Here is a 25,320-nt window from a genome sequence, read left to right as displayed (position 1 = left end):
TGAAGTCTAAATAGGATCAAGTAATCCAATATCATTGTTATTGGCGCATTGTTAAGCAACTGTTTTCTTTCAGTATTATTTCAGTGTAACGACATAGAGATCCTTCAGACTTGAAACATTTTAATATACGTACATTCACATTCAATAACTTTATTTCTTTCTTGTTAAGTGGAAGGGTTGAAACTCGGGGCATTAATTCACTTATGTTTGACACACGTATTGTCAGGGTTCGACTCTAATTCAACTTTAATTATATATATATTCAAAATACTCAAATATGAGGACTGGTTTAGATTTATGATTCTAAACTTCCTCTCCTGACTTGTTGTAGTCTCTTTCCTTTCATCTCATACACCTTATCCCTAACACCCTTTCATCCAATCTAATTCTTCATCTCCACCTATTCTAAATCCTTCCCCCTTCCCCTACCACCTTTCCCTCACATCCTACACTCCTCCTCTCATGCCTCACTGCCTCTCCTTTCTCTTCCCTCTCACTCCCCTAACTTTAGAAAGTTTACTTGTGAAGTGAACCGGTTGTCAACCTTCGAAAGGTATCATCTTCTATCACTTCTTCAGATCATACACAAGACGGTTTACAATGAAACATTTTCCTCCATCGATTACAAGCGATTTCGTAAGTACAGTATTGAGTTAAGCTGCAATAGGGTAGGTTAGGTAAGGATTTAATTAGATTAGGTTAGGTTAGGGTTTAATTAGATTAGGTTAGGTTAGGGTTTAATTAGATTAGGTTAGGTTAGGGTTTAATTAGATTAGGTTAGGTTAGATAAAGTTAGGTTTGGATGGGTTAGGTGGGGTTAGGTTAGATTATATTAGGTTAGATTAGGTGGGATTATGCTAGGTTAAAGCTAGGTTAGCTTAGGTTAGATGAGAATAGGTTAGGTTAGATTAGAATAGGTTAGGTTTGATTAGAATAGGTTAGCTTAGAGTAGAATAGGTTAGTTTAGCTTAGAATAGGTTAGGTTAGATTAGAATATGTTAACTTAAATTAGAATAGGTTAGCTTAGATTAGAATAGGTTAGTTTAACTTAGAATAGGTTAGGTTAGATTAGAATAGGTTCGTTTAGATTAGAATAGGTTAGCTTAGATTAGAATATGTTAGCTTAGATTAGAATTGGGTTAGTTTAGCTTAGAATAGGTTAGGTTATATTAGAACAGGTTAGGTTACATTAGAATAGGTTAGGTAAGATTAGAATAGGTTAGGTTACATTAGAATAGATTAGGTTAGGTTTAATATATTTACTATATCAGGAGAACGTTCACACAACACTGTAAACATTTTTCACTGCTCTTCCAAGTTCTGTCCAGAACCTTAAAATCGCCAAATCAAAACTCACTTTTATTCACACAACGGGAATCAGTGCTTTAAAAAACACTCGAGTAAAGACCTCAATTTGGAACCAATTTGACATAATAACAAGGTGGAGTTACTACAGCGAATATTTCAGTCGAATTACAGACAGATCACGTCAGAAGACTTGTAAACTGCTCAGTCATGGGAAAGGTAAGATATCAGTGAGATCATGGGGCGTCTTGGGAAACATGTAAGGTGGTAATCTAGTCACAATGAGACTGTTGCATGAGCAATGAAACAGAGGTTGCAACTGCTGCTGTTGAATTACCAATGGACCCCTGAACTGTGCACCGAACGCCAACGTTCGGCAGTGCAATAATGGGAACACACCTTTGCAATTAGGCACCTTTATGCAGGGGTCATTAGGGGGATTGTTAGAACACGATGAATAGGGGGGATTCTGAGTGCGTGATGAATAGGATTTCATGAAAAAATGGAGTCAGGATTCATCACCCATTCACGTAGCCACTCATCAGTCTCGTACATGTTATCTCGGCCATGTGTTCCGAAGCAAACGAGACTGTTTGCGACGGTAACGCCATTGGTTTGTCACGTTTCGAAGTGGGTATATTGGGTATTAAGTGTAAACAAAGCCGCCATGTTTGGTGAAAGATGTACAGGTTTTGTGGGTTGATGCGTAAAAGAAGGATTAATCTTGGGGTCAGGAAAGTAACAGCAAGATGGTGGAGATGCTTGAGCCACTGGAGAACGTGTCTACTGCTTCAACCACTGGAGAACGAGTCTACTGCTTCAGCCACTGGAGAACGAGTCTACTGCTTCAACCACTGGAGAACGAGTCTACTGCTTAAGCCACTGGAGAACGAGCCTACTGCTTCAACCACTGGAGAACGAGCCTACTGCTTCAACCACTGGAGAACGAGCCTACTGCTTCAACCACTGGAGAACGAGCCTACTGCTTCAGCCACTGGAGAACGAGCCTACTGCTTCAACCACTGGAGAACGAGCCTACTGCTTCAGCCACTGGAGAACGAGCCCCTGCTTAAACCACTGGAGTAACCCCTACATAACCCACTGGAAAAGAAGCCCTACCCACTACTTGACCCTATTAAGCAGTGCCTCTCCCCCTCCCACCTGCTTTTAACCCCGAGGGAGAGAAGTTGCGTCGTGTTTAAACCCCCTAGAATACCAACAACGTCGCCCTCGTGGGCAGCAAAAGCAAGCAAGCAATACACGCGTATTCCAAGTGGTCTCTTGGGATTACCCAGCGAGCACTTAGCATTCCCAGCGGCTACCCCTCACAAGTGTAAAGTCATCGCTCTGGTAGACCGACTGGCCCCTCCTAACACACACGACTGGCCCCTCCTAACACACACGACTGGCCCCTCCTAACACACACGACTGGTCCCTCCTAACACACACGACTGGCCCCTCCTAACACACACGACTGGCCCCTCCTAACACACACGACTGGCCCCTCCTAACACACACGACTGGCCCCTCCTAACACACACGACTGGCCCCTCCTAACACACACGACTGGTCCCTCCTAACACACACGACTGGCCCCTCCTAACACACACGACTGGTCCCTCCTAACACACACGACTGGCCCCTCCTAACACACACGACTGGCCCCTCCTAACACACACGACTGGCCCCTCCTAACACACACGACTGGTCCCTCCTAACACACACGACTGGTCCCTCCTAACACACACGACTGGTCCCTCCTAACACACACGACTGGTCCCTCCTAACACACACGACTGACCCCTCCTAACACACACACGACTGGCCCCTCCTAACACACACGACTGGTCCCTCCTAACACACACGACTGGTCCCTCCTAACACACACGACTGGTCCCTCCTAACACACACGACTGGTCCCTCCTAACACACACGACTGGTCCCTCCTAACACACACGACTGGCCCCTCCTAACACACACGACTGGTCCCTCCTAACACACACGACTGGCCCCTCCTAACACACACGACTGGCCCCTCCTAACACACACGACTGGTCCCTCCTAACACACACGACTGGTCCCTCCTAACACACACGACTGGTCCCTCCTAACACACACGACTGGTCCCTCCTAACACACACGACTGGTCCCTCCTAACACACACGACTGGCCCCTCCTAACACACACGACTGGCCCCTCCTAACACACACGACTGGCCCCTCCTAACACACACGACTGGTCCCTCCTAACACACACACGACTGGCCCCTCCTAACACACACGACTGGTCCCTCCTAACACACACGACTGGCCCCTCCTAACACACACACACGGAGTCTCCCCTCTCACTAAACATCGCCAGACTTAAACTCTTGACTTGAATTATTTATGTCCCTAACTTTTGGATGTCATCACATCTGGTTTTTGTCCTTTCGCTTTTAGCGAATATTCGCAAAAAAAAGTCAGTTTGTTTGCGGCGTTATTCTGATAATTTTGTGGTGTTTCTTCTGTTGTTATAGTTGTTATATGCGGGTAAACAGTGATTGGTGGTTAGTTGTAACTCCAGTTACACGTGGATTATGTTATTGATTCATTTATGTAATGACCGAGGGTGATTGCTCATTTATCTAACGAAAGTGAGACACGGATTGTTGCTCGTCGGTGGTGGAGAGTGTAGCGGTGGGTTAATGGTCGTTAGTAGCTCGTTCGCTCCGTCCATGACGGCTGAGTACGTGTACGTACGTACGTGTGTGTGTGTGTGTACTCACCTAGTTGTGAGTACACAGACACACACACACGTACGTACACGTACTCATCCTCATGGACGAAGCGAACAAGCTACTAACGACCATTAACCCACTGCTGCACTCTCCACCAGTGTGTGTGTGTGTGTGTGTGTGTGTGTGTGTGTGTGTGTGTGTATGTGTGTGTGTGTGTGTGTGTGTGTGTGTGTGTGTGTGTGTGTGTGTGTATGTGTGTGTGTGTGTGTGTGTGTGTGTGTGTGTGTGTGTGTGTGTGTGTGTATGTGTGTGTGTGTGTGTGTGTGTGTGTGTATGTGTGTGTGTGTGTGTGTGTGTGTGTGTGTGTGTGTGTGTGTGTGTGTGTGTGTGTGTATGTGTGTGTGTGTGTGTGTGTGTGTGTGTGTGTGTGTGTGTGTGTGTGTATGTGTGTGTGTGTGTGTGTGTGTGTGTGTGTGTGTGTGTGTGTGTGTGTGTGTGTGTGTGTGTATGTGTGTGTGTGTGTGTGTGTGTGTGTGTGTGTGTGTGTGTGTGTGTGTGTGTGTGTATGTGTGTGTGTGTGTGTGTGTGTGTGTGTGTGTGTGTGTGTGTGTGTGTGTGTGTGTGTATGTGTGTGTGTGTGTGTGTGTGTGTGTATGTGTGTGTGTGTGTGTGTGTGTGTGTGTGTGTGTGTGTGTGTGTGTGTGTGTGTGTGTGTGTGTGTGTGTGTGTGTGTGTGTGTGAAAAAAACAAATTAACAAGCAGAGGAGGACACTACGGTTGTAAACGTCATAGACGTGTAAAAAAAAAGCAAATGCATTGTTGCGGCTCTAATTGTAATTCTAATTCTAATACTCTAATGACTTAACTAGCTGTTGTGAGCCTTGCCTGAGAGGGGGAAGGGGGAGGGGACTCACCACAGCAACAGTCAGCATAAACAACTGATAAATTCCCTGAGTTTATTTGTTGTTCTTGCAGGAGGGGGGGGGGATGAGGGGGGGGGGATGAGGGGGGGGGATGAGGGGGGGGATGAGGGGGGGATGAACTCCAGGTTCCACATTCACATTGCAAGATGTAAACAAACAAAAATTAGCGCATAAATCATTCTCGTATAATATATACTGCCTGAACATGCTTATGTACTTGCAATCAATATATCAGATATAATTGAGCTTTTCATGATTTATTTCGATATTTTTTAACCCTTCAGTTCAGCTGAGATAACCAACCACTTGGGCTGGATGGTAGAGCGGCGGTTTCGCTTCATGCAGGTCGGCGTTCAATCCCTCGACCGTCCACAAGTGGTTGGGGATCATTCCTTTCCCCCCTCCCCCGACCCATCCCAAATCCTTATCCTGACCCCCTTCCCATTGCTATATAGTCGTAAAGTCTTGGCACTTTCCCCCCTGATAATTCCTTCCCCTCAGCTTAGTTAATAAATAGTTATCGACAAGTTATAATGAACAATGACAAATATACTTATCCCTTTTCCCTAGGGACTTTATTAGTTATTTAATTGTAGTACTTCGTTCATTACCAGTTTTAATCGATCACCGATTTTGTTATACTTTTGTTGTTGGTGGATGAATAGAGCTTTCAACACTGAAACCAGTTCAGGGTGAACATGTCATCCAGCCTTCAGAGTATGACTGAGGGTTAGGTTAGGTTAGGGTTAGGTTTGAGCAATTTAGAATATCTTTTTTTGTGAGGCGACAATTCGAGAGGATGGACTGGTTTCACACAGCTCCAGTGGGGAGTAGGTTGAGGAGGAACGCAGTCCAGTAGAGACAGCTCCTTTTCCATACCGAATATTCTCTCAAGATTATGTGCTAAAAAGGTTAATTAAAAGAAAGATGAACCGCTACGTCTCTGATAAAGACATCAACACTACAAAAGCTGTCCCACCCATAAAGCTTTTATATAGAATTATATTATTAACGAGCCACAGGACAGAGGAAAGATTTCAGATGATTTCAGAAACAAGAAAGATGTTTCAGCCCCAGCGCTTGCCGGCCCAGAGGAGCAAAGTGTGTATGCGGTATCCATGACCACAGCATACAACACCATACACACCACAGGCGCAGCCATCACAACTTGAAGTGCCAAAGCGCATCAGCTGGTGATCATTATTCCGCGCCTGTAGAGTGAATGATGTGGTCGGGCCTACCCAAGCCGCTGGCGGCCCCTATATATATATATATATATATATATATAAACATTACACAAGGGTTGGGCTTACGTGCCCAGGGTATCGGGAGCCAGAACACCTGGTTGGGAGTACGGTGATGGGTATGGAAATTGTGAACAGGACTCAACCTCAGAGCTTCTTTATCAGACAGGTTTAAATTATTTTTAATTTTATAGAATTTATATTATTTAATTAATTTACTAAATCATGTGGATTGCAACATACATAAGCCCCTGACCGCTGCCTTCAATTATTTACTAAGTGGGTTTCTTATTTAAAAAGAACGAACCATAGGTCAGCTGTGATATAATAATTTTTGCAAAAAAGCAAGTTATTTCCAATGCACTTTTGGCTGCTATGACTTCAGATAACTTTCGTGGCAACTAGAATAATAACTATACGTACTAGAAAAAAGATTTGGTTAATCTAGGAAGGTTAGGTAAAGTCACATTTGGTTGGATTAAAGTTGGTCAGGTTAGATTATGTTAGATCAAATCAGATCAGACAAGATCAAATCAAATGGGGTTAGGTTCAGGTTAAGTAAGGTTAGGTCATGTTAGGTTAGGTTAAGATACTTTAGGTAGGCAACTTGGTCGTGAAGAAGCACTCTGTGATGTAACCTATGTAACCTAACCCAACCTAATCTAACCCAATCTAACCTAACCTAATGTAACCTAACTTAACCCAACCTAAACTAACCTAATCTAACCCAACCTAATCTAACCTAATCTAACCCAACCTAATCTAACCCAACCTAATCTAACCTAACCTAACCCAACCTAACCCAACCTAATCTAACCTAATCTAACCCAACCTAAACTAACCTAATCTAACCCAACCTAATCTAACCTAATCTAACCCAACCTAATCTAACCCAACCTAATCTAACCTAACCTAACCCAACCTAATCTAACCTAATCTAACCCAACCTAACCCAACCTAATCTAACCTAATCTAACCCAACCTAACCCAACCTAATCTAACCTAATCTAACCCAACCTAACCCAACCTAATCTAACCGAATCTAACCCAACCTAACCCAACCTAATCTAACCTAATCTAACCTAACCTCAGAGATGCCACCTCGGGCCTCTCTCAGTCTCTTGTATAATTTTACCAGAGGTCCTCAAAAGAGCCGGTGAGAGGTGAGGGCGGCCAGTGAGAGGTGAGGGCGGCCAGTGAGAGGTGAGGGCGGCCAGTGACAGGTGAGGGCGGCCAGTGAGAGGTGAGGGCGGCCGGTGAGAGGTGAGGGCGGCAGGTGAGAGGTGAGGGCGGCAGGTGAGAGGTGAGGGCGGCCAGTGAGAGGTGAGGGCGGCCGGTGAGAGGTGAGGGCGGCCAGTGAGAGGTGAGGGCGGCCGGTGAGAGGTGAGGGCGGCCAGTGAGAGGTGAGGGCGGCCAGTGAGAGGTGAGGGCGGCCAGTGAGAGGTGAGGGCGGCCAGTGAGAGGTGAGGGCGGCCAGTGAGAGGTGAGGGCGGCCAGTGAGAGGTGAGGGCGACGGGTGAGAGGTGAGGGCTACCCGTGAGAAAGGTGAGGCGGAAAACTTGCGAAACGTGAGGAAAGAATACCTTATAGAGAACAAGCGACTTGGCCCCGCTGAACTATTGTGTTCTTTATCAGTTAAGTGCACATTCTTACACTTAATCCATCATCAACTCTTCCTCAAAGGCACTCAGCCGTTTCACTCAACCTATCATCACACTTAGCCCCATCTTCACACTCATAAACCATCCTCACACTCAACTCATCCTCACACTCAAACCATCGTCACACTTAACATATTCTCCTTAAACATAACTTCACACTAAATATATATATATATATATATATATATATATATGTCGTACCTAATAGCCAGAACGCACTTCTATGCCTACTATTCAAGGCCCGATTTGCCTAATAAGCCAAGTTTTTATGAATTATTATATTTTCTCTAATTTTTTTCTTATGAAATGATAAAGCTACCCATTTCATTATGTATGAGGTCAATTTTTTTTATTGGAGTTAAAAATAACGTAGATATATGACCGAACCTAACCAACCCTACCTAACCTAACCTAACCTATCTTTATAGGTAAGGTTAGGTTAGGTAGCCGAAAAAGGTAGGTTAGGTTAGGTTAGGTAGGTTAGGTAGTCGAAAAACAATTAATTCATGAAAACTTGGCTTATTAGGCAAATCGGACCTTGAATAGTAGGCATAGAAGTGCGTTCTGGCTATTAGGTACGACATATATATATATATATATATATATATATATATATATATATATATATATATATATATATATATATATATATATGTAATTAATACTTATGTACACAGCTGGATAACCTCCAATAGTATGCAACACAAAAAGACTTATTAAAACTGTATTGCTATTTTGGGCTGGTGTAAATTTGACTAACTTCTTTTATATTTTATTTAGTAAAGTCGTAATTTGTTTTTCTTATATGTACAGAGAACCGGTTGAAATATTTCAACCATTTCAACCAATATATATAGCATTCAGATGCTATAACTTTCTGTTATTTTTACACCGAGAAAACTTCTTTTTTTTACCTTTAAATATCTTACATATCTTTACCTTAAATATCTTTTTTTTTAATGCAGTAAGAGGAAGCATCGGAATGAAAGTTTAGTCGGGACGAGCCTGTTTCTAAGACCTATGCTTTCTTGGGATGCTGAGAGTCGGAATTATCTGATAGGAAAGTGTTCAAAAGACAAGAACTGTACTTAATAAATGAATCAAAGATAGCAAATAGCTTCCTGGCGCTTAAATACATGTTCGAAATAAGGGCCAAAAAAAAAAAAGGATAACAAGAAAATGTTTTATGTTATACATTCCATGATAATATATCAAGACACGAAAGCACTTACGAATATAAATTATCTCTTTTCTATGTATTTTCTTAATTAGTGATTAATCTGGCTTACCTCATATCATGTTGGGCGCAACATAGTGCCACATATCATCAATAGCAACACATGACTCACATCATATATGGCAACACAGGCTTGCCAACACATGCCAAACCCAAAACATCTGACAACACCTGAGTTTATACACTAATCTATTTAATCCAATAACATCTTAGATACAGATTCTACAACCGCTCACGGGAGAAGCTCATCCCCCATCTGTAAGATTAACCGACCTAAAAGATTTATAACCGGTTCACCTCGTATCCGATCCGGTTAGAGATCGCTGTGCAAGTCATGCAGTTTAGAAACAAAATGAGATGAAATCTACAAAAACGTGCCACTGAGATTATCGTCTATACAGGAGCGTTCTACCGGATGGCGTCTAGAGGTACGTTCTACAGGTTGACGTCTAGTGGAGCGTTCTACAGGATGGCGTCTGGAGGTGCGTTCAACAAGTTGTCGTGCAGTGGAGCGTTCTACAGGTGCTCGTCTAGTGGAGCGTTCTACAGGTGTTTGTCTAGTGGAGCGTTCTACAGGTTGTCGTCTAGTGGAGCGTTCTACAGGTTGTCGTCTAGTGGAGCGTTCTACAGGTTGTCGTCTAGTGGAGCGTTCTACAGGTTGTCGTCTAGTGGAGCGTTCTACAGGTGTTCGTCTAGTGGAGCGTTCTACAGGTTGTCGTCTAGTGGAGCGTTCTACAGGTGTTTGTCTAGTGGAGCGTTCTACAGGATGTCGTCTAGTGGAGCGTTCTACAGGTGTTCGTCTAGTGGAGCGTTCTACAGGATGTCGTCTAGTGGAGCGTTCAACAGGTTGACTTCTACATAAGCATTATCATGCCAGGTATAGACAGCAAGGACAGGTATATACGACCTTATTGGCCTGGTACCGTGTCCTGGGATGATAACACATATATACCAACGTATCATAAGACTGTATCCGGGTATGGTACTGTGTATAAATATGTATCCGGGTATGGTACGATGTATATATATGTATGCAAGGCTCGCTGCTATGTATGTGTGGGTGGTGTTCACGGCATTATTCATAACTATGCATGCTTTGATGAATATATTATACACTCCGATAATCTAAGAGAAAAAGAAAGCTGTAGAGGGCGTATTGACCCCCTATACGTAGCAGCTAATATTTGTTTACACGAAAACTTACTCATCTCTTTGTCTAGCCTACGCTTAAAACAATCAAGTGATCCGACGACTAATATGTTTCCGGGTTTTTGTACTATAAATAAAACAAAAAACTTGTTCCCAAACCATTATTTAGCCATGACTTTATTGAATTTAAACTTATCTAATTAAAGACCATTAACTAAAGAGATATTAATTAATAGTAATTATTATTATTACTTAATTTATGTCCTTACGTGTACTATTTTGTGTGGATATTTGTAATCTTATTTATAGCGATTCCCGTGTTGCCTTTAATTGCAAGATTAGGCACATCTTGAGGTTATCTTGAGACGATTTCGGGGCTTTTTAGTGTCCCGCGGCCCGGTCCTCGACCAGGCCTCCACCCCCAGGAAGCAGCCCGTGACAGCTGACTAACACCCAGGTACCTATTTTTACTGCTAGGTAACAGGGGCATAGGGTGAAAGAAACTGCCCATTGTTTCTCGCCGGCGCCTGGGATCGAACCCAGGACCACAGGATCACAAGCCCAGTGTGCTGTCTGCTTGGCCGACCGGCTCCCTTCCCGCCAAACACAAACCGAAACTGTCTCTATTTTCCGCTTGTTACAACTTGTAATAAAGTTGTTACATCTTGGCTTAACGTGTTTATGACGTATTAGAACGTTGTTACAACTTGTTATATTGGTTGTTATAACTGGTTAGGTGGTGTTAAAACTTGCTCGAACGTTGTACCAACGTCGTAGTTTTGGTGTGTATTTGGCTGGATGCCGCCATCAATCATATGATGAACCTGATGTCAGCAACTGCATAACCCGCCAAACACACACCGAAACTACGACGTTGGTACAACGTTCGAACAAGTTTTAACACCACCTAACCAGTTGTAACAACCAATATAGCAAGTTGTAACAACGTTCTAATACGTCATAAACACGTTAAGCCAAGATGTAACAACTTTATTACAAGTTGTAACAACGTTCTAATACGTCATAAACACGTTAAGCCAAGATGTAACAACTTTATTACAAGTTGTAACAACGTTCTAATACGTCATAAACACGTTAAGCCAAGATGTAACAACTTTATTACAAGTTGTAACAAGCGGAAAATAGAGACAGTTTCGGTTTGTGTTTCCAGGGAAGATACCTGCAATTGCAGGATCAACATGCACACAGGCGATACCAGAAGTGGCCACTTAAAAAATACATCGCCGAGGTGTTGCAGGAGCGAGGTGGGACATACAAAAACAGAACCTCCAATGAAAGTGGCGCTGCAACTTACTTTGCAGCCTCCAGCCACGCTAGAATGGCAACATTCACCGAGTTAAGCGAAGTTAAAGTTCAAGTGTTAAAGTTCAAGTCAACTTCCTTATGAGAGCGAGGGGGGGATGGGGGGTGATGAGGCCTGTCTTCACGGTGGGGCTGAGTGGGCCTTCTCCTGTCACTTGTGGGGCTGAGTGGGCCTTCTCCTGTCACTTGTGGGGCTGAGTGGGCCTTCTCCTGTCACTTGTGGGGCTGAGTAGGCCTTCTCCTGTCACTTGTGGGGCTGAGTGGGCCTTCTCCTGTCACTTGTGGGGCTGAGTGGGCCTTCTCCTGTCACTTGTGGGGCTGAGTGGGCCTTCTCCTGTCACTTGTGGGGCTGAGTGGGCCTTCTCCTGTCACTTGTGGGGCTGGAGTTCTCTTTTGAACTACTTGTAATGACTGTGTTTTGATGTGTTTTCTTTGTGGACTGTTTGTGTGTGTGTGTGTGTAGGTGTGTACTTACCTAATTGTACTTACCTAATTGTGCTTGCGGGGGTTGAGCTCTGGCTCTTTGGTCCCGCCTCTCAACCGTCAATCAACAGGTGTTCAGGTTCCTGAGCCTACTGGGCTCTATCATATCTACACTTGAAGCTGTGTATGGAGTCAGCCTCCAACACATCACTTCCTAATGCATCCCCATTTGTCAACCACTCTGACACTAAAAAAGTTCTTTCTAATATCTCTGTGGCTCATTGTGTGTGTGTGTGTGTGTGTGTGTGTGTGTGTGTGTGTGTGTGTGTGTGTGTGTGTGTGTGTGTGTGTGTGTGTAGGTGTGTACTTACCTAGTTGTTGTTCTCACCTAATAGAGCTTGAGAGGTCTGAGCTTTGGCTCTTTGGCCCGATTTTCTGTCCTTTTTAACGATCTGCGGGTGGTGTATTAGTTAGCATACTGGCCATGCCACTTAGCTAGCCAATGATCGATCTTTCATAGGAGAAGAGTTTCTGTTATATTATGTATATATATATATATATATATATATATATATATATATATATATATATATATATATATATATATATATATATATATATGTGCAAATGAGCTTGAAAGGTACAAAAACTCCACACCCCAGAAGAATTCGAACCTAGACAGCCAGGAGCACTATGCACCTTGGCGCATCAAGTACTTTAGCCACTAGACCACAACTGACTGTACAAAAGAGTTGGTATCCGGGCCCAAGTTGACCACCAAGCGCTGCCTGGGAAATAGTCCACGACTACCAACGACTATAACTACAGAACGACTACCGTGCTGTACCACTGTACCACCATCCGACAAAAGCGTGAGATACAGCCCGGCTCCTGTGCCAGGTGACCACTTCGGGCTCACCATAGCCCGTGCTACTTGCAACTTTTTTGTTCCGAGTAGCTGAATCTAAAACAACAACAACAACATCAGCAAGAAAAGTATAGGAGAGTGTTAATGAACTCATTCAACCCCTCCCCCCCCCCCCCCTCCATGCCCGAGTGCATTCGGGTTATGTAGTCAAGTGTATCATTTAGGTTAGATTTAAGCCACTGAACGTGAAACATCAAGTGAAAAACATGAATAGTAAAAATTCCAGCAAGGTCATTTGGAACTTTCAAGTGAGGACTGTGTTCTATTCAGGTAAATTATTTGATATATATATATGTATATATATATATATATATATATATATATATATATATATATATATATATATATATATATATATATAACTGAGGGGCTACGTACGAACCTACGTACGACATATATATATATATATATATATATATATATATATATATATATATATATATATATATATATATATATATATATATACATACATATATATATATATATATATATATATATATATATATATATATATATATATATATACATATATATATATATATATATATATATATATATATATATATATGTCGTACCTAGTAGCCAGAACGCACTTCTCAGCCTACTATGCAAGGCCCGATTTGCCTAATAAGCCAAGTTTTCATGAATTAATGTTTTTTCGACTACCTAACAAACCTAACCTAACCTAACCTAACTTTTTCGGCTACCTAACCTAACCTAACCTATAAAGATAGGTCAGGTTAGGTTAGGTAGGGTTGGTTAGGTTTGGTCATATATCTACGTTAATTTTAACTTCAATTAAAAAAGAATGACCTCATACATAACGAAATGGGTAGCTTTATCATTTCATAAGAAAAAAATTAGAGAAAATATATTAATTCAGGAAAACTTGGCTTATTAGGCAAATCGGGCCTTGCATAGTAGGCTGAAAAGTGCGTTCTGGCTACTAGGTACGACATATATATATATATATATATATATATATATATATATATATATATATATATATATATATATATATATATATATATATATATATATATATATATATATTGAATGGTCCCCAAGCCAATATGCAACTGAAAACTCCACATCCCAGGTTCTTTAACCACTAGACCACACTAGCGGTTAAATGATCTGATGTTCCCCTCACTAAAAAAAAAAAAAGTTAGAAAACGACATGTAAAATAATATTAATAAAAAAACTGTACTAAAAAATATGTCTGCGGACCCAATGACCAAGCAGTCATTGGGTTCGTTTGGGGGGCATTGAGGACGGCCCCAATGACCCAATAAAAGGAGTAAGTTCCCCCTCAAGGCAACCCAGGCAGAGAGTCGAAACAGGCTCCCACGTTAAAATGAAACAACTTTCGGGAGATGACCTGGTCGACCCCACTCCCAGGTACTCAGTCAAGTGTGTCCATATATATATCCAGACAAAGCTCTGCAAGATATATCTTAATTTAAGATATAACTTAAAATCTTAATATCTTAATATTTTAAAATCTATATATCTTAATATATTTAAGGTATATCTTAAATCTGAAGTTAATATAGTTTAATAAGAAATAATTTCATTATACACTTCGTTTAATATATAGTGTAACCTCAATTCTAAATTTACAGTCATTTGTAAATAAAGTTTTAGAATTTGACTTCGAATTTAATATATTCCACTCGAAACAACGGGTCTGAGAGGAAGTATTTAATCAAATGAGAATGTTCACATTTTCTTGACTGTCACTATTTACAGCTTTCTGTACAAATTCCCAAAGTGGCTGTGAAATTATATAAAGAGCTGCGTCCGGATTCATCAAGCCTGTACTCTTACGAAACCCTTACATCCCACATCACTCAAGAAGGCTTTGTTTACTGATATTTAATTTATTTCTCAGCTACGAGGGATGTCTATAATAATTAAACAACCTAGAATTAACTAAAATGAGAGTTTGCAAGCTCGTAATTTAAACTGTTTAGGAGACTAAGGCGCCATGGTTGAGAAGAAAGATGTAGAGGTCTCACAAGTGGTCTTAAATGCTTGAGGAATGTGTTGTAGAAAGTGGGTGAACGGCTGAAACAAATGTTACATCTTGGGTGGAGGTGGCCCCGAGTTTAAGGGAGCAGGTGTGTGTGTGTGTGTGTGTGTGTGTGTGTGTGTGTGTGTGTGTGTGTGTGTGTGTGTGTGTGTGTGTGTGTGTGTGTGTGTGTGTGTGTGTGTGTGTACTCACCTAGTTGTACTAGTCTGCCTCTTTGGTCCCGCCTCTCAACTGTCAATCAACTGGTGTACAGATTCCTGAGCCTACTGGGATCTTTCAAATCTACTTTTGAAACTGTGTATGGCGTCAGCCTTAACCACATCACTTCCTAGTGCATTCCACCTGTTAACTACTCTGACACTGAAAAAGTTCTTTTTAACGTCCCTGTGGCTCATGTGGGTACTCAGTTTCCACCTGTGTCCCCTTGTTCGCGTAACAAGTGTTGAATAGTTTATCCTTGTTTACCCGGTCGATTCCCCTGAGGATTATGTAGGTAGTGATCATGTCTCCCCTTACTCTTCTGTCTTCCAGTTTCGTAAGGTGCATTTCCCGCAGCCTTTCCTCGTAACTCATGCCTCTTAATTCTGGGACTAGTCTAGTGGCATACCTTTGAACTTTTTCCAGCTTCGTCTTACGCTTGACAAGGTACGGGCTCCATGCTGGGGCCGCATACTCCAGGATTGGTCTTACATATGTGGTATACAAGCTTCTGAATGATTCCTTACACAGGTTCCTGAACACTGTTCTGCTGTTAGCCAGCCTCGGAAGAACAGTAGATGTTATTCATTTTATGTGGGCTTCAGGAGACAGGTTTGGTGTGATATCAACTTCTAGATCTTTCTCTCTGTCCGTTTCATTAAGTACTTCATCTCCTATTCTGTATCCTGTGTCTGGCCTCCTGTTTCCACCGCCTAGTTTCATTACTTTGCATTTACTCGGGTTGAACTTTAACAGCCATTTGTTGGACCATTCACTCAGTCTGTCTAGGTCATCTTGTAGCCTCCTACTATCATCCTCTGTTTCAATCCTCTTCATAATTTTTGCATTATCAGGAAACATTGAGAGAAACGAGTCACCCTTTGGGAGATCATTTACATATCAGAAACAGTATAGGTCCAAGGACAGACCCCTGCCGGAATCCATTTGTAACGTCTCGCCAATCTGAGACCTCACCCCTCACATTGACTCGTTGTCTCCTGTTGCTTAGGTACTCCTTTATCCAATGGAGTACCTTCCCTTTCACTCCAGCCTGCATCTCCAGCTTTTTCAGTAATATCTTGTGTGGTACTGTATCAAAGGCTTTCTGGCAATCCAAAAATATGCAGTCGCCCACCCTACTCTTTCTTGCCTGATTTTTGTTGCCTGGTCGTAGAATTCAAGTAACCCTGTGAGGCAAGACTTGCCATCCCTGAACCCATGTTGATGCTGTGTTACAAAGTTCTTTCGTGTGTGTGTGTGTGTGTGTGTGTGTGTGTGTGTGTGTGTGTGTGTGTGTGTGTGTGTGTGTGTACTCACCTATTTGTACTCTCCTATTTGTGTCTGCAGGATCGAGCATTGATTCTTGGATCCCGCCTTTCGAGCCATCGGTTGTTAACAGCAATGACTCCGGTCCCATTTCCTTATCATACCTAGTTTTAAAATTATGAATAGAGTTTGCTTCCACAAGCTGCTCCTTAAGTGCATTCCATTTCCCACTACTCTCACGCTAAAAGCAAACTTCCTAACATCTCTGTGACTCATCTGAGTTTGCAGCTTCCACCCATGTCCCCTTGTTTTGTAACTATTCCGTGTGAACATTTTGTCTATGTCCACTCTGTCAATCCCCCTGAGTATTTTATACGTTCCTATCATATCCCCCCTCTCCCTTCTTTTTTCTAGTGCCGTAAGGCTCCGTTCCTTCAGGCACTCTTCATATCCCATCCCTCATAACGCTTGGACGAGTCTCGTTGAAACTTCTGAACCTTTTCCAGTTTCCTTACGTGTTTCTTCAGGTGGGGACTCCATGATAAGGCGGCATACTCTAAGATTGGCCTCACGTAGGCAGTGTAAAGCGCCCTAAATGCCTCCTTACTTAGGTTTCTGAATGATGTTCTAACTTTTGCTAGTGTAGAGTACGCTGCTGTCGTTATATGTGTCAATTTATATGTGCCTCAGGAGATAGATTAGATGTTACGTCCACGCCCAGGTTTCTTTCACACGTCGTCACAGGTAGGCTGTTCCCCTTCATTGTGGACTGTCCCTTTGTTCCCTGTCCCTATCACCTAGTCCCATTTCCAAAATTTTACATATGCTCGTGTTGAACTCCAGTAGCCATTTCTCTGACCATTTTTGCAACCTGTTCAGGTCCTCTTGGAGGATCCTGCAATCCTCATCTGTCACAACTCTTCTCATCAACTTTGCGTCATCTGCAAACATCGACATGTATGACTCTACTCCTGTAAACATGTCGTTAGCATATACTAAAAATAGAATTGGTCCCAGCACCGATCCTTGTGGTACTCCAATCGTTACTCTTCGCCAGTCCGACTTCTTGCCCCTTACCGTAATTCTCTGGCTCCTTCCTGTTAGGTAGTTCCTTACCCATGCTAGGACCTTTCCTCCCACCCCCGCCTGCCTCTCGAGTTTGAATAGCAGTCTCATGTGCGGTACTGTATCAAAGTCTTTTTGACAGTCCAGAAATATGCAGTCTGCCCAACCCTCTCTGTCCTGCCTTATCCTCGTTATTTTATCATAGAATTTCAAAAGGTTTGTTAGGCAAGATTTCCCTTTCCAGAACCCATGTTGATGTTTGTTTACAAACCTAACGTTCTCAAGGTGTATAATCAGTCTTAGCCTAATTATTCTTTCAAGTATTTTACAAGGGTTGCTTGTCAGTGATACAGGTCTATAGTTAAGTGCCTCCTCCCTATCACCTTTCTTGAAAATAGGAACAACATTTGCCCTCTTCCAGCAACTGGGAAGTGACATAATAAGTGATTCATTAAAGATCCTTGCCAGAGGCACGGTGTGTGCACTCACCTAATTGTGCTTGCAGATGTTGAACTCTGGCTCTTTGGTCCCGCCTCTCAACCGTCAATCAACAAGTGTACAGGTTCCTGAGCCTCTTGGGCTCTATCATATCTGCACATGAAAATGTATATGGAGTCAGCCTCCACCACATCACTTCCTAATGCATTCCATTTGTCAACCACTCTGACAATAAAAAGTTCTTTGTAATATTTCTGTGGCTCATTTGGGCACTCAGTTTCCACCTGTGTCCCCTGGTGTGTGCGTGCCCCTTGTGTTAAATAGTCTGTCTTTATCTACCCTATCAATTCCCTTCAGAATCTTGAATGTCCCCCATAACTCTTCTGTCTTCCAGCGAAGTGAAGTTTAATTCCCGTAGTCTCTCCTCGTAGCTCATACCTCTCAGCTCGGTCTGGTGGCAAACCTTTGAACCTTTTCCAGTTTAGTCTTATCCTTGACTAGATATGGACTCCATGCTGGGGCTGCATACTCCAGGATTGGCCTGACATATGTGGTATACAAAGTTCTGAATGATTCCTTACACAAGTTTCTGAATGCCGTTCGTATGTTGGCCAGCCTGGCATATGCCGCTGATGTTATCCTCTTGATATGGGCTGCAGGAGACAGGTCTGGCGTGATATCAATCCCCAGGTCTTTTTCTCTCTCTGACTCTTGAAGAATTTCATTTCCCAGATGATACCTTGTATCTGGACTCCTGCTCCCTACACCTATCTTCATTACATTACATTTGCTTAAACAAGACATGATAATCACATACAAGATTATCAGAGGAATTAATAAGGTAGATAAAGAGAGACAACTTAACACAAGGAACACACACACTAGGGGACACAGGTGGAAATTGAGTGCCCAAATGAGCCATAGAGACGTTAGAAAGATTTTTTTTCAGTGTCAGAGTAGTAGACAAACGGAATGCATTAGGCAGTGATGTGGTGGAGGCTGACTCCATACACAGTTTCAAGTGTAGATATGATAGAGACCAAAAGGTTCAGAAATCTGTACATTAGTTGATTGACAGTTGAGAGGCGGGACCAAAAAGTCAGAGCTCGATCCCCGCAAGCACGGCTAGGTAAGTACAACTAAGTAAGTACACACACACACACAAACACACACACACACACACACACACACACACACACACACACACACACACACACACACACACACACACACACACACACACACACACACGAAGGGGCCTCGTAGCCTGGTGGATAGTGCGCAGGATTCGTAATTCTGTGGCGCGGGTTCGATTCCCGCACGAGGCAGAAACAAATGGGCAAAGTTTCTTTCACCCTGAATGCCCCTGTTACCTAGCAGTAAATAGGTACCTGGGAGTTAGTCAGCTGTCCCGGGCTGCTTCCTGGGGTGTGTGTGTGTGTGTGTGTGGTGTGGAAAAAAAAAGTAGTTAGTAAACAGTTGATTGACAGTTGAGAGGCGGGCCGAAAGAGCAAAGCTCAACCCCCGCAAAAACACAACTAGTAAACACAACTAGTAAACGAAGTTCTACTTTAGTATCCAAGGTGAGATTCCATCCGGGTCTATAGCCTTTGTCACATCCAACTGTAGCAAATGTTTCCTTACCGCCCCACTGGTAACCACAAACTCCTCTAGAGGTGCCTGTTAAACTATTCCTTCGCTTATCTCTGGAACGTCTCCTCGCTCTAACGTGAAGACCTCCTGGAATTTCCTATTGAATTCCTCGCACACTTCCATGTCGCTTGTAGTGAATCTGTCTGCACCTATCCTCAGTTTCATTACCTGTTCCTTCCCTGTTCTTTTCCTCCTGATGTGGCTGTGCACCAATTAACGTTGAGTCTTTGCCTTGTTCGCTATGTAATTTTCATATTGTCTTTCTGCCTCTCTTCTCACCCTGACATATTCATCCTTGGCGCTCTGGTATCTTTCTCTGTTCTCTAGTGTCCTAGCTGTTATTTCTCAAGTTTCTCCACACCCTTGTACTGTTTCTTTGCTAGCTTACACCTTTGAATAAATCATATGTGTGTGTGTGTGTGTGTGTGTGTGTGTGTGTGTGTGTGTGTGTGTGTGTGTGTGTGTGTGTGTGTGTGTGTGTGTGTGTGTGTGTGTGTATGTGTATACTCACCTATTTGTGCCTGCAGGATCGAGCATTGACTCTTGGATCCCACCTTTCTAGCCACCGGTTGTTTACAGCAATGACTCCTGTCCTATTTCCCTATCATACCTAGTTTTAAAATTATGAATAGAGTTTGCTTCCCACAACCTGCTATGAAGTTCATTCCGTTTTCCCACTACTCTCACGCTAAAGGAAAACTTCCTAACATCTCTGTGACTCATCTGAGTTTTCAGCTTCCACCCATGTCCCCTCGTTCTGGGATTATTACGTGTGAGCTGAATTATTGTTCAGCAGTGTTATTATTCATTCAAGCCTGGTTCCCGGACTGGGTCAGGGGAATAGTGTGTCTGTATTCACCTAGTTGTGCTTGCGGGGGGGGGTTGAGCTCTGGCTCTTTGGTCCCGCCTCTCAACCGTCAATCAACTGGTGCACAGGTTCCTGTACTGGGCTCTATCATATCTACACTTGAAACTGTGTATGGAGTCTGCCTCCACTACATCACTTCCGTGTGTATGCGCGCGGGTGTGTGTGTAGGAGATTGAGTGTGCGTGCGCGTATGTGTGTGTGAGAAATTGAGTGAGTGTGTGTGTGTGTACATACGTAGGTCTGACGTCGAAGCTCCGCCCACTTAGCGTGCCCGCAGACAGCCAGCCTGGAGTCTCCCGCTCCGACCAAGAGCAGTGGCTCACACCTCAACAACCCGGCATACGCTGTGGAAGAGTCCGCGTCCTGTCTGCGGTAAGCACCCCCCATACACACCTCTCCTCTCTCTCTCTCTCTCCACCGGCCCCACACACTCGCTTCCTAACACCTTAATGCACATACATATATATATTTATAACATTCTCACAACTCTACAACAACTTTTGCGATTACACTGGATTATCAGATTGGTGGGGAACCTCTTCAAGCTCATCTGATTCCCAAATCAGGAGCCGCTGACCGATCAGCCGTTGGTCCTCTGGATCGCATCACTCAGATGTTGATGCTGGCTGCTCATGGGTAGTGTTAACGAGCCTAGAACCCAGTTCTTAGGCACATAGCAATCCTTGCCCTTAGGGACCAAGGGGTCTATGATGCTATGTAGGACCAATGTGCACTGATGTCCCAGTAGCCTACACTTGTTGGACGTAACTGCTTCCCTATGATTGGCTGAGCCACACACGCCTAACAATATATATGTCGTTGGGTGGGGGGGGGGGGGATTGTTAGCCACAAAGCAAAGTTAACAAGCTCCAGGACTAACTAATCCTTGTAGACCATCAATGGTCTAGTGGTTATGGTACTCTGTACGCCAAGGGGACGATCCTGGGCGGCAGGTGTTCGAATCCTGGCCGAGAGTGCTTAATGGCTCGCGCGTTGATGCAGTCTTACGATATCGAGTCACTTAAAAGAGCAGAAGTTGTTGAACACATTGAACTTAACCTTACCTAACCTTACCGAGGTTACCTTGAGGCCGACGCACGAGACATAAATACTCGGAAACCGCTTAAATAAGGCGGTAAAGAGGTACCCTTAGAGGGCCAGCCCCAGGGGCTTAGGGGGTCCAGCCCAAAGGCTTAGGGTCCAGCCCAGAGGCTTAGCGGGCCAGCCCCAGAGGCTTAGGGTCCAGCCCAGAGGCTTAGCGGGCCAGCCCCAGAGGCTTAGGGTCAGCCCAGAGGCTTAGCGGGCCAGCCCCAGAGGCTTAGGGTCAGCCCCAGAGGCTTAGGGCCAGCCCCAGAGGCTTAGGGACAACCCAGGAGGATTAGGGTCAGCCTCAGAGGCTTAGGGCCAGCCCCAGAGGCTTAGGGCCAACCCAGGAGGCTTAGGGTCAGCCCCAGAGGCTTAGGGCCAACCCCAGAGACTTAGGGCCAGCCCAGAGCCTTGGGGTCCAGCCCAGAAATAGTACAACAAAAAAGTCAGACATAACAGCTGAGCTCTCCAAAAGCCTCAAGCATCCTGTCCCTTACTGACGCCAAACACGGTTTCCATTCGCTGTATTTCAGGATTTTCTTAATAGTCATTCGGACTTTACCTCAGGAACGTGACAGAGAAAGAGTTAGAGCCAGTTCCATTGACTCGTGTTATAGGTGTTATTGGTTCATAGAGTTGCCTCTGGCAGCTAACACCAGGTGGTGCTATGAGACGTCACATAAATCATCTAACTCTAGTAGCCAAACACACACACACACACACACACACACACACACACACACACACACACACACACACACACACACACACACACACACGGTGTTTGTGTGTGTGTGTGTGTGTGTGAGCTACGAGGAGAGACTACGGGAATTAAACCTCACTTCGTTGGAAGACAGAAGAGTTAGGGGGACATGATCACCACATTCAAGATTCTCAAGGGAATCGACAGGGTTGATAAAGACAGGCTATTTAACACAAGGGGCACACGCACTAGGGGACACAGATGGAAACTGAGTGCCCAAATGAGCCACAAAGATATCAGAAAGAACTTTTTTAGTGTCAGAGTGGTTGACAAATGGAATGCATTAGGAAGTGATGTGGTGGAGGTTGACTCAAATACACAGTTTCAAGTGTAGATATGATGGAGCCCAATAGGCTCAGGAACCTGTACACCTGTTGATTGACGGTTGAGAAGCGGGACCAAAGAGCCAGAGCTCAACCCCCGCAAGCAAAACTAGGTGAGTATACAGGAGGCACTGAACTACAGGCCAGTGTCCCTAACTTGCATTCCCAAGGTGACAGAGTAGAGTGGAAAAACAAGTTTAACATCTGAAGGAGGAACTTTGCAACATATATATCCAGCACAGGGAAGAAAATTTTCCCTTTCAGATTTACCAGAATTCTCTGACCACACGACAAATCAAACAATAAAGAGAAAGGGTGGGCAGACTGCATATTTATGGGTTGCATGAAAGCCTTTGACACAGTACCACATATTGTGATGTGTGGTACTGAAGAGGATTGCAGGCTCGGGTCGAAATATGTAATCTACATATACTCGTGTTTTAAAAAAAATAGTGGGTTATGAGTCATATATATATATATATATATATATATATATATATATATATATATATATATATATATATATATATATATATATATATATTAAGGAAATATGTTTTGCTAATAACTCAAGAGAGTTTTTTCTACTTTCAAGCTGAATCATTTAATAATTTTAGAAAATTTACCAGTTAATTCAGTTCAGATCGTAATCATTTTAACGCTATAAGCTTTGTTAAGATAACTAAGCTTTGTTATAGATGACTACGTTTACATACATATTGGCCAATGTTAAAATGTTTACCGTGCACATTTAAACGAGTAAATATAATGTTTATTCTCTAAATATTTAAACTAGTGACCATAATACAAGATCTATACATATAAATGAGTATATGTAGTGCTAGTTGTATACAGTTAAACGAGTGAGCATAATCCTAGTTTTAAGCATTTAAACGAGCGTAAGAGCTAGTTCTAAAGACGTAAATGAATGTGAATAATCCTAGTTCCAGCATTTAAACGAGTGAGCATAATACTAGTTTTAAACTTGTAAACGAGTGAGCATAATACTAGTTTTAAACTTGTAAACGAGTGAGCATAATACTAGTTTTAAACTTTTAAACGAGTGAGCATAATACTAGTTTTAAACTTTTAAACGAGTGAGCATAATACTAGTTTTAAACTTTTAAACAAGTTAGCATAACGCTACTTCTAAACTGTTAAAAGAATGAGCATTTTATGCACGTTCTAAGCAGTTAAACGAGTGAGCATAATACAAGTTCTAAATACGTGGCAAGTAAGAGGCATCGTGATGGGATAATCCTCCTTAATCTTGACTCTGACAGATGAAGATAACCGCTGCTTTCTTGAGCCAAGTTTTTCTCTCTCTCTCTCTCTCTTGGTCTTTGAGAGTGCGCCCAGCCACCTATTTCCAGTAAATATAATAATATTAATGCTAATAATAATAAGAAGAAGAAGAACAATAAACAATAATTAAACTATTAATAATAAGGAGAATAATAAATGTGTAGAAAAGTGATTTGCTCCAAAAACGCGATTTGTTTAATTGAAAGAAAATATGTGTATATTTTTTTATAAAAAGAAAGAGTAGAAGAAACGAAGAAAATGAAATAGATCTCTCTCTCTCTCTCTCTCTCTCTCTCTCTCTCTCTCTCTCTCTCTCTCTCTCTCTCTCTCTCTCTCTCTCTCTCTCTCTCTCTCTCTCTCAAAAACTTGGGAAACGAGGAGAGGCAAAAGGTGAGGCAAAAAAGACCAAGAAGCGATATGATCACTACATACAAAATAGTAGCAGGAATCGACCGAATTGACGATGAGGAATTCTGGTGACCTGCACCTTCAAGAATAAGACGTCATAGATTCAAGCTAAGGAAACAATGGTGACAAAACAAATATTAGAAAGGTCTCTTTTTTACAGACGGAGTTGCATAGACAGTCGGAACAAGTAACGTTCCAGGAACAAGTAACCTTCTCAAGTAACGTGAGAAGGTGTTCAAGGAAAGTTTCAGAACTTAATATGAGAGAGAATACTGAAAATACGGGACACCACGAGCTTAACTCTAATCCCGTAACTACACTTAGGTAATTACAATTACGTAATTACAGTGAGACGTGTCAAAGGGTTTCTTAAACATTTTGAGACACGACCGTCTGGTGTGGTAATGACCGCGTCGAGCGTAATTTGTAACAACCATAAAATATAAATTCAGAAAAAACAAAACAAGAAGAGATGCTGGTTTTTGGGAAAAGATTTTTTGCATCGCAGAACATTGCAAGTGAATAAAACTTTTAGAATGTAAAGTTTCATCCTCGCGCGTCATCGGTTCATCACGTGTGTGTGTGGTGAGGAACTGGTACAGGGGAAGGGAAGGGAAGGGAAAGGGGGGTGGGAGAGGTAAAGTGTGGGGGAAGTGAATCAGACACACGATAAAAAAGGTGACCAACTGGGTGGGTGTGTGTGTGCGCCGTCTCTACCCATCTCTGCTATAGTTCCCCCTAGTGCTCCACTTTCTCTCTCTCTGGGCCGTCACCGCGCGCGGGGCGCCCTGACCCGGGTTCCCGCCCTTTTCCTCCAGTCTTCTGTCATCGCAATCTTCCATAGCTCTTACTTTCTCTTTTGCCTATCTCTCCCACACCACCCGTCCCTCCCTTTCACACCACCCCTCCCTTTCTCTCCCTCTCCCTCTCTCTCTCTCTCTCTCTCTCTCTCTCTCTCTCTCTCTCTCTCTCTCTCTCTCTCTCTCTCTCTCTCTC

At 43.0% G+C, this 25,320-nt stretch overlaps 3 protein-coding genes across 4 annotated transcripts in view; 1 reads left to right on the top strand and 2 right to left on the bottom strand.

Moving 5' to 3' along the window:
- LOC123764755 (very long chain fatty acid elongase AAEL008004) overlaps positions 1 to 25,320 on the bottom strand; it is a 103,165-nt gene that overhangs the window by 64,353 nt on the left and 13,492 nt on the right. The gene's annotated exons all lie outside the window — the stretch shown is intronic.
- On the bottom strand, positions 9,454 to 19,694 carry LOC138351006 (salivary glue protein Sgs-3-like). The gene is made up of 2 exons (XM_069302478.1): positions 19,648 to 19,694; positions 9,454 to 9,943 (listed from the first exon to the last, which is right to left on the bottom strand). Exons 1-2 carry the CDS (start codon positions 19,692 to 19,694, stop codon positions 9,454 to 9,456), a joined length of 537 nt encoding a protein of 178 aa, XP_069158579.1.
- Positions 20,714 to 25,320, top strand: part of LOC138351039 (very long chain fatty acid elongase AAEL008004-like) — a 30,956-nt gene continuing 26,349 nt past the window's right edge. For both annotated transcript variants that reach the window (XM_069302576.1, XM_069302577.1), the window contains exon 1: positions 20,714 to 20,811. The gene's annotated coding sequence lies outside the window, so the exon portion shown is untranslated. The remainder of the gene's footprint in view (positions 20,812 to 25,320) is intronic.

The sequence above is a fragment of the Procambarus clarkii genome, chromosome 48, assembly GCF_040958095.1.
Source record: "Procambarus clarkii isolate CNS0578487 chromosome 48, FALCON_Pclarkii_2.0, whole genome shotgun sequence".
Classification (NCBI taxonomy): domain Eukaryota; kingdom Metazoa; phylum Arthropoda; class Malacostraca; order Decapoda; family Cambaridae; genus Procambarus; species Procambarus clarkii.
Note: the sequence above shows the minus strand (reverse complement) of the source record. Positions and strands in the feature narration are given on the sequence as shown.

Bases quoted from the DNA above. Each gene is read 5' to 3' on its own strand.
- LOC138351006 (XM_069302478.1), bottom strand. From the start codon at position 19,694: ATGGAAGTGTGCGAGGAATTCAATAGGAAATTCCAGGAGGTCTTCAC. The intron at 9,944-19,647 runs GTTAGAGCGAGG...ATGCTTATGTAG, and splicing joins AAATTCCAGGAGGTCTTCAC to AAGTCAACCTGTTGAACGCT.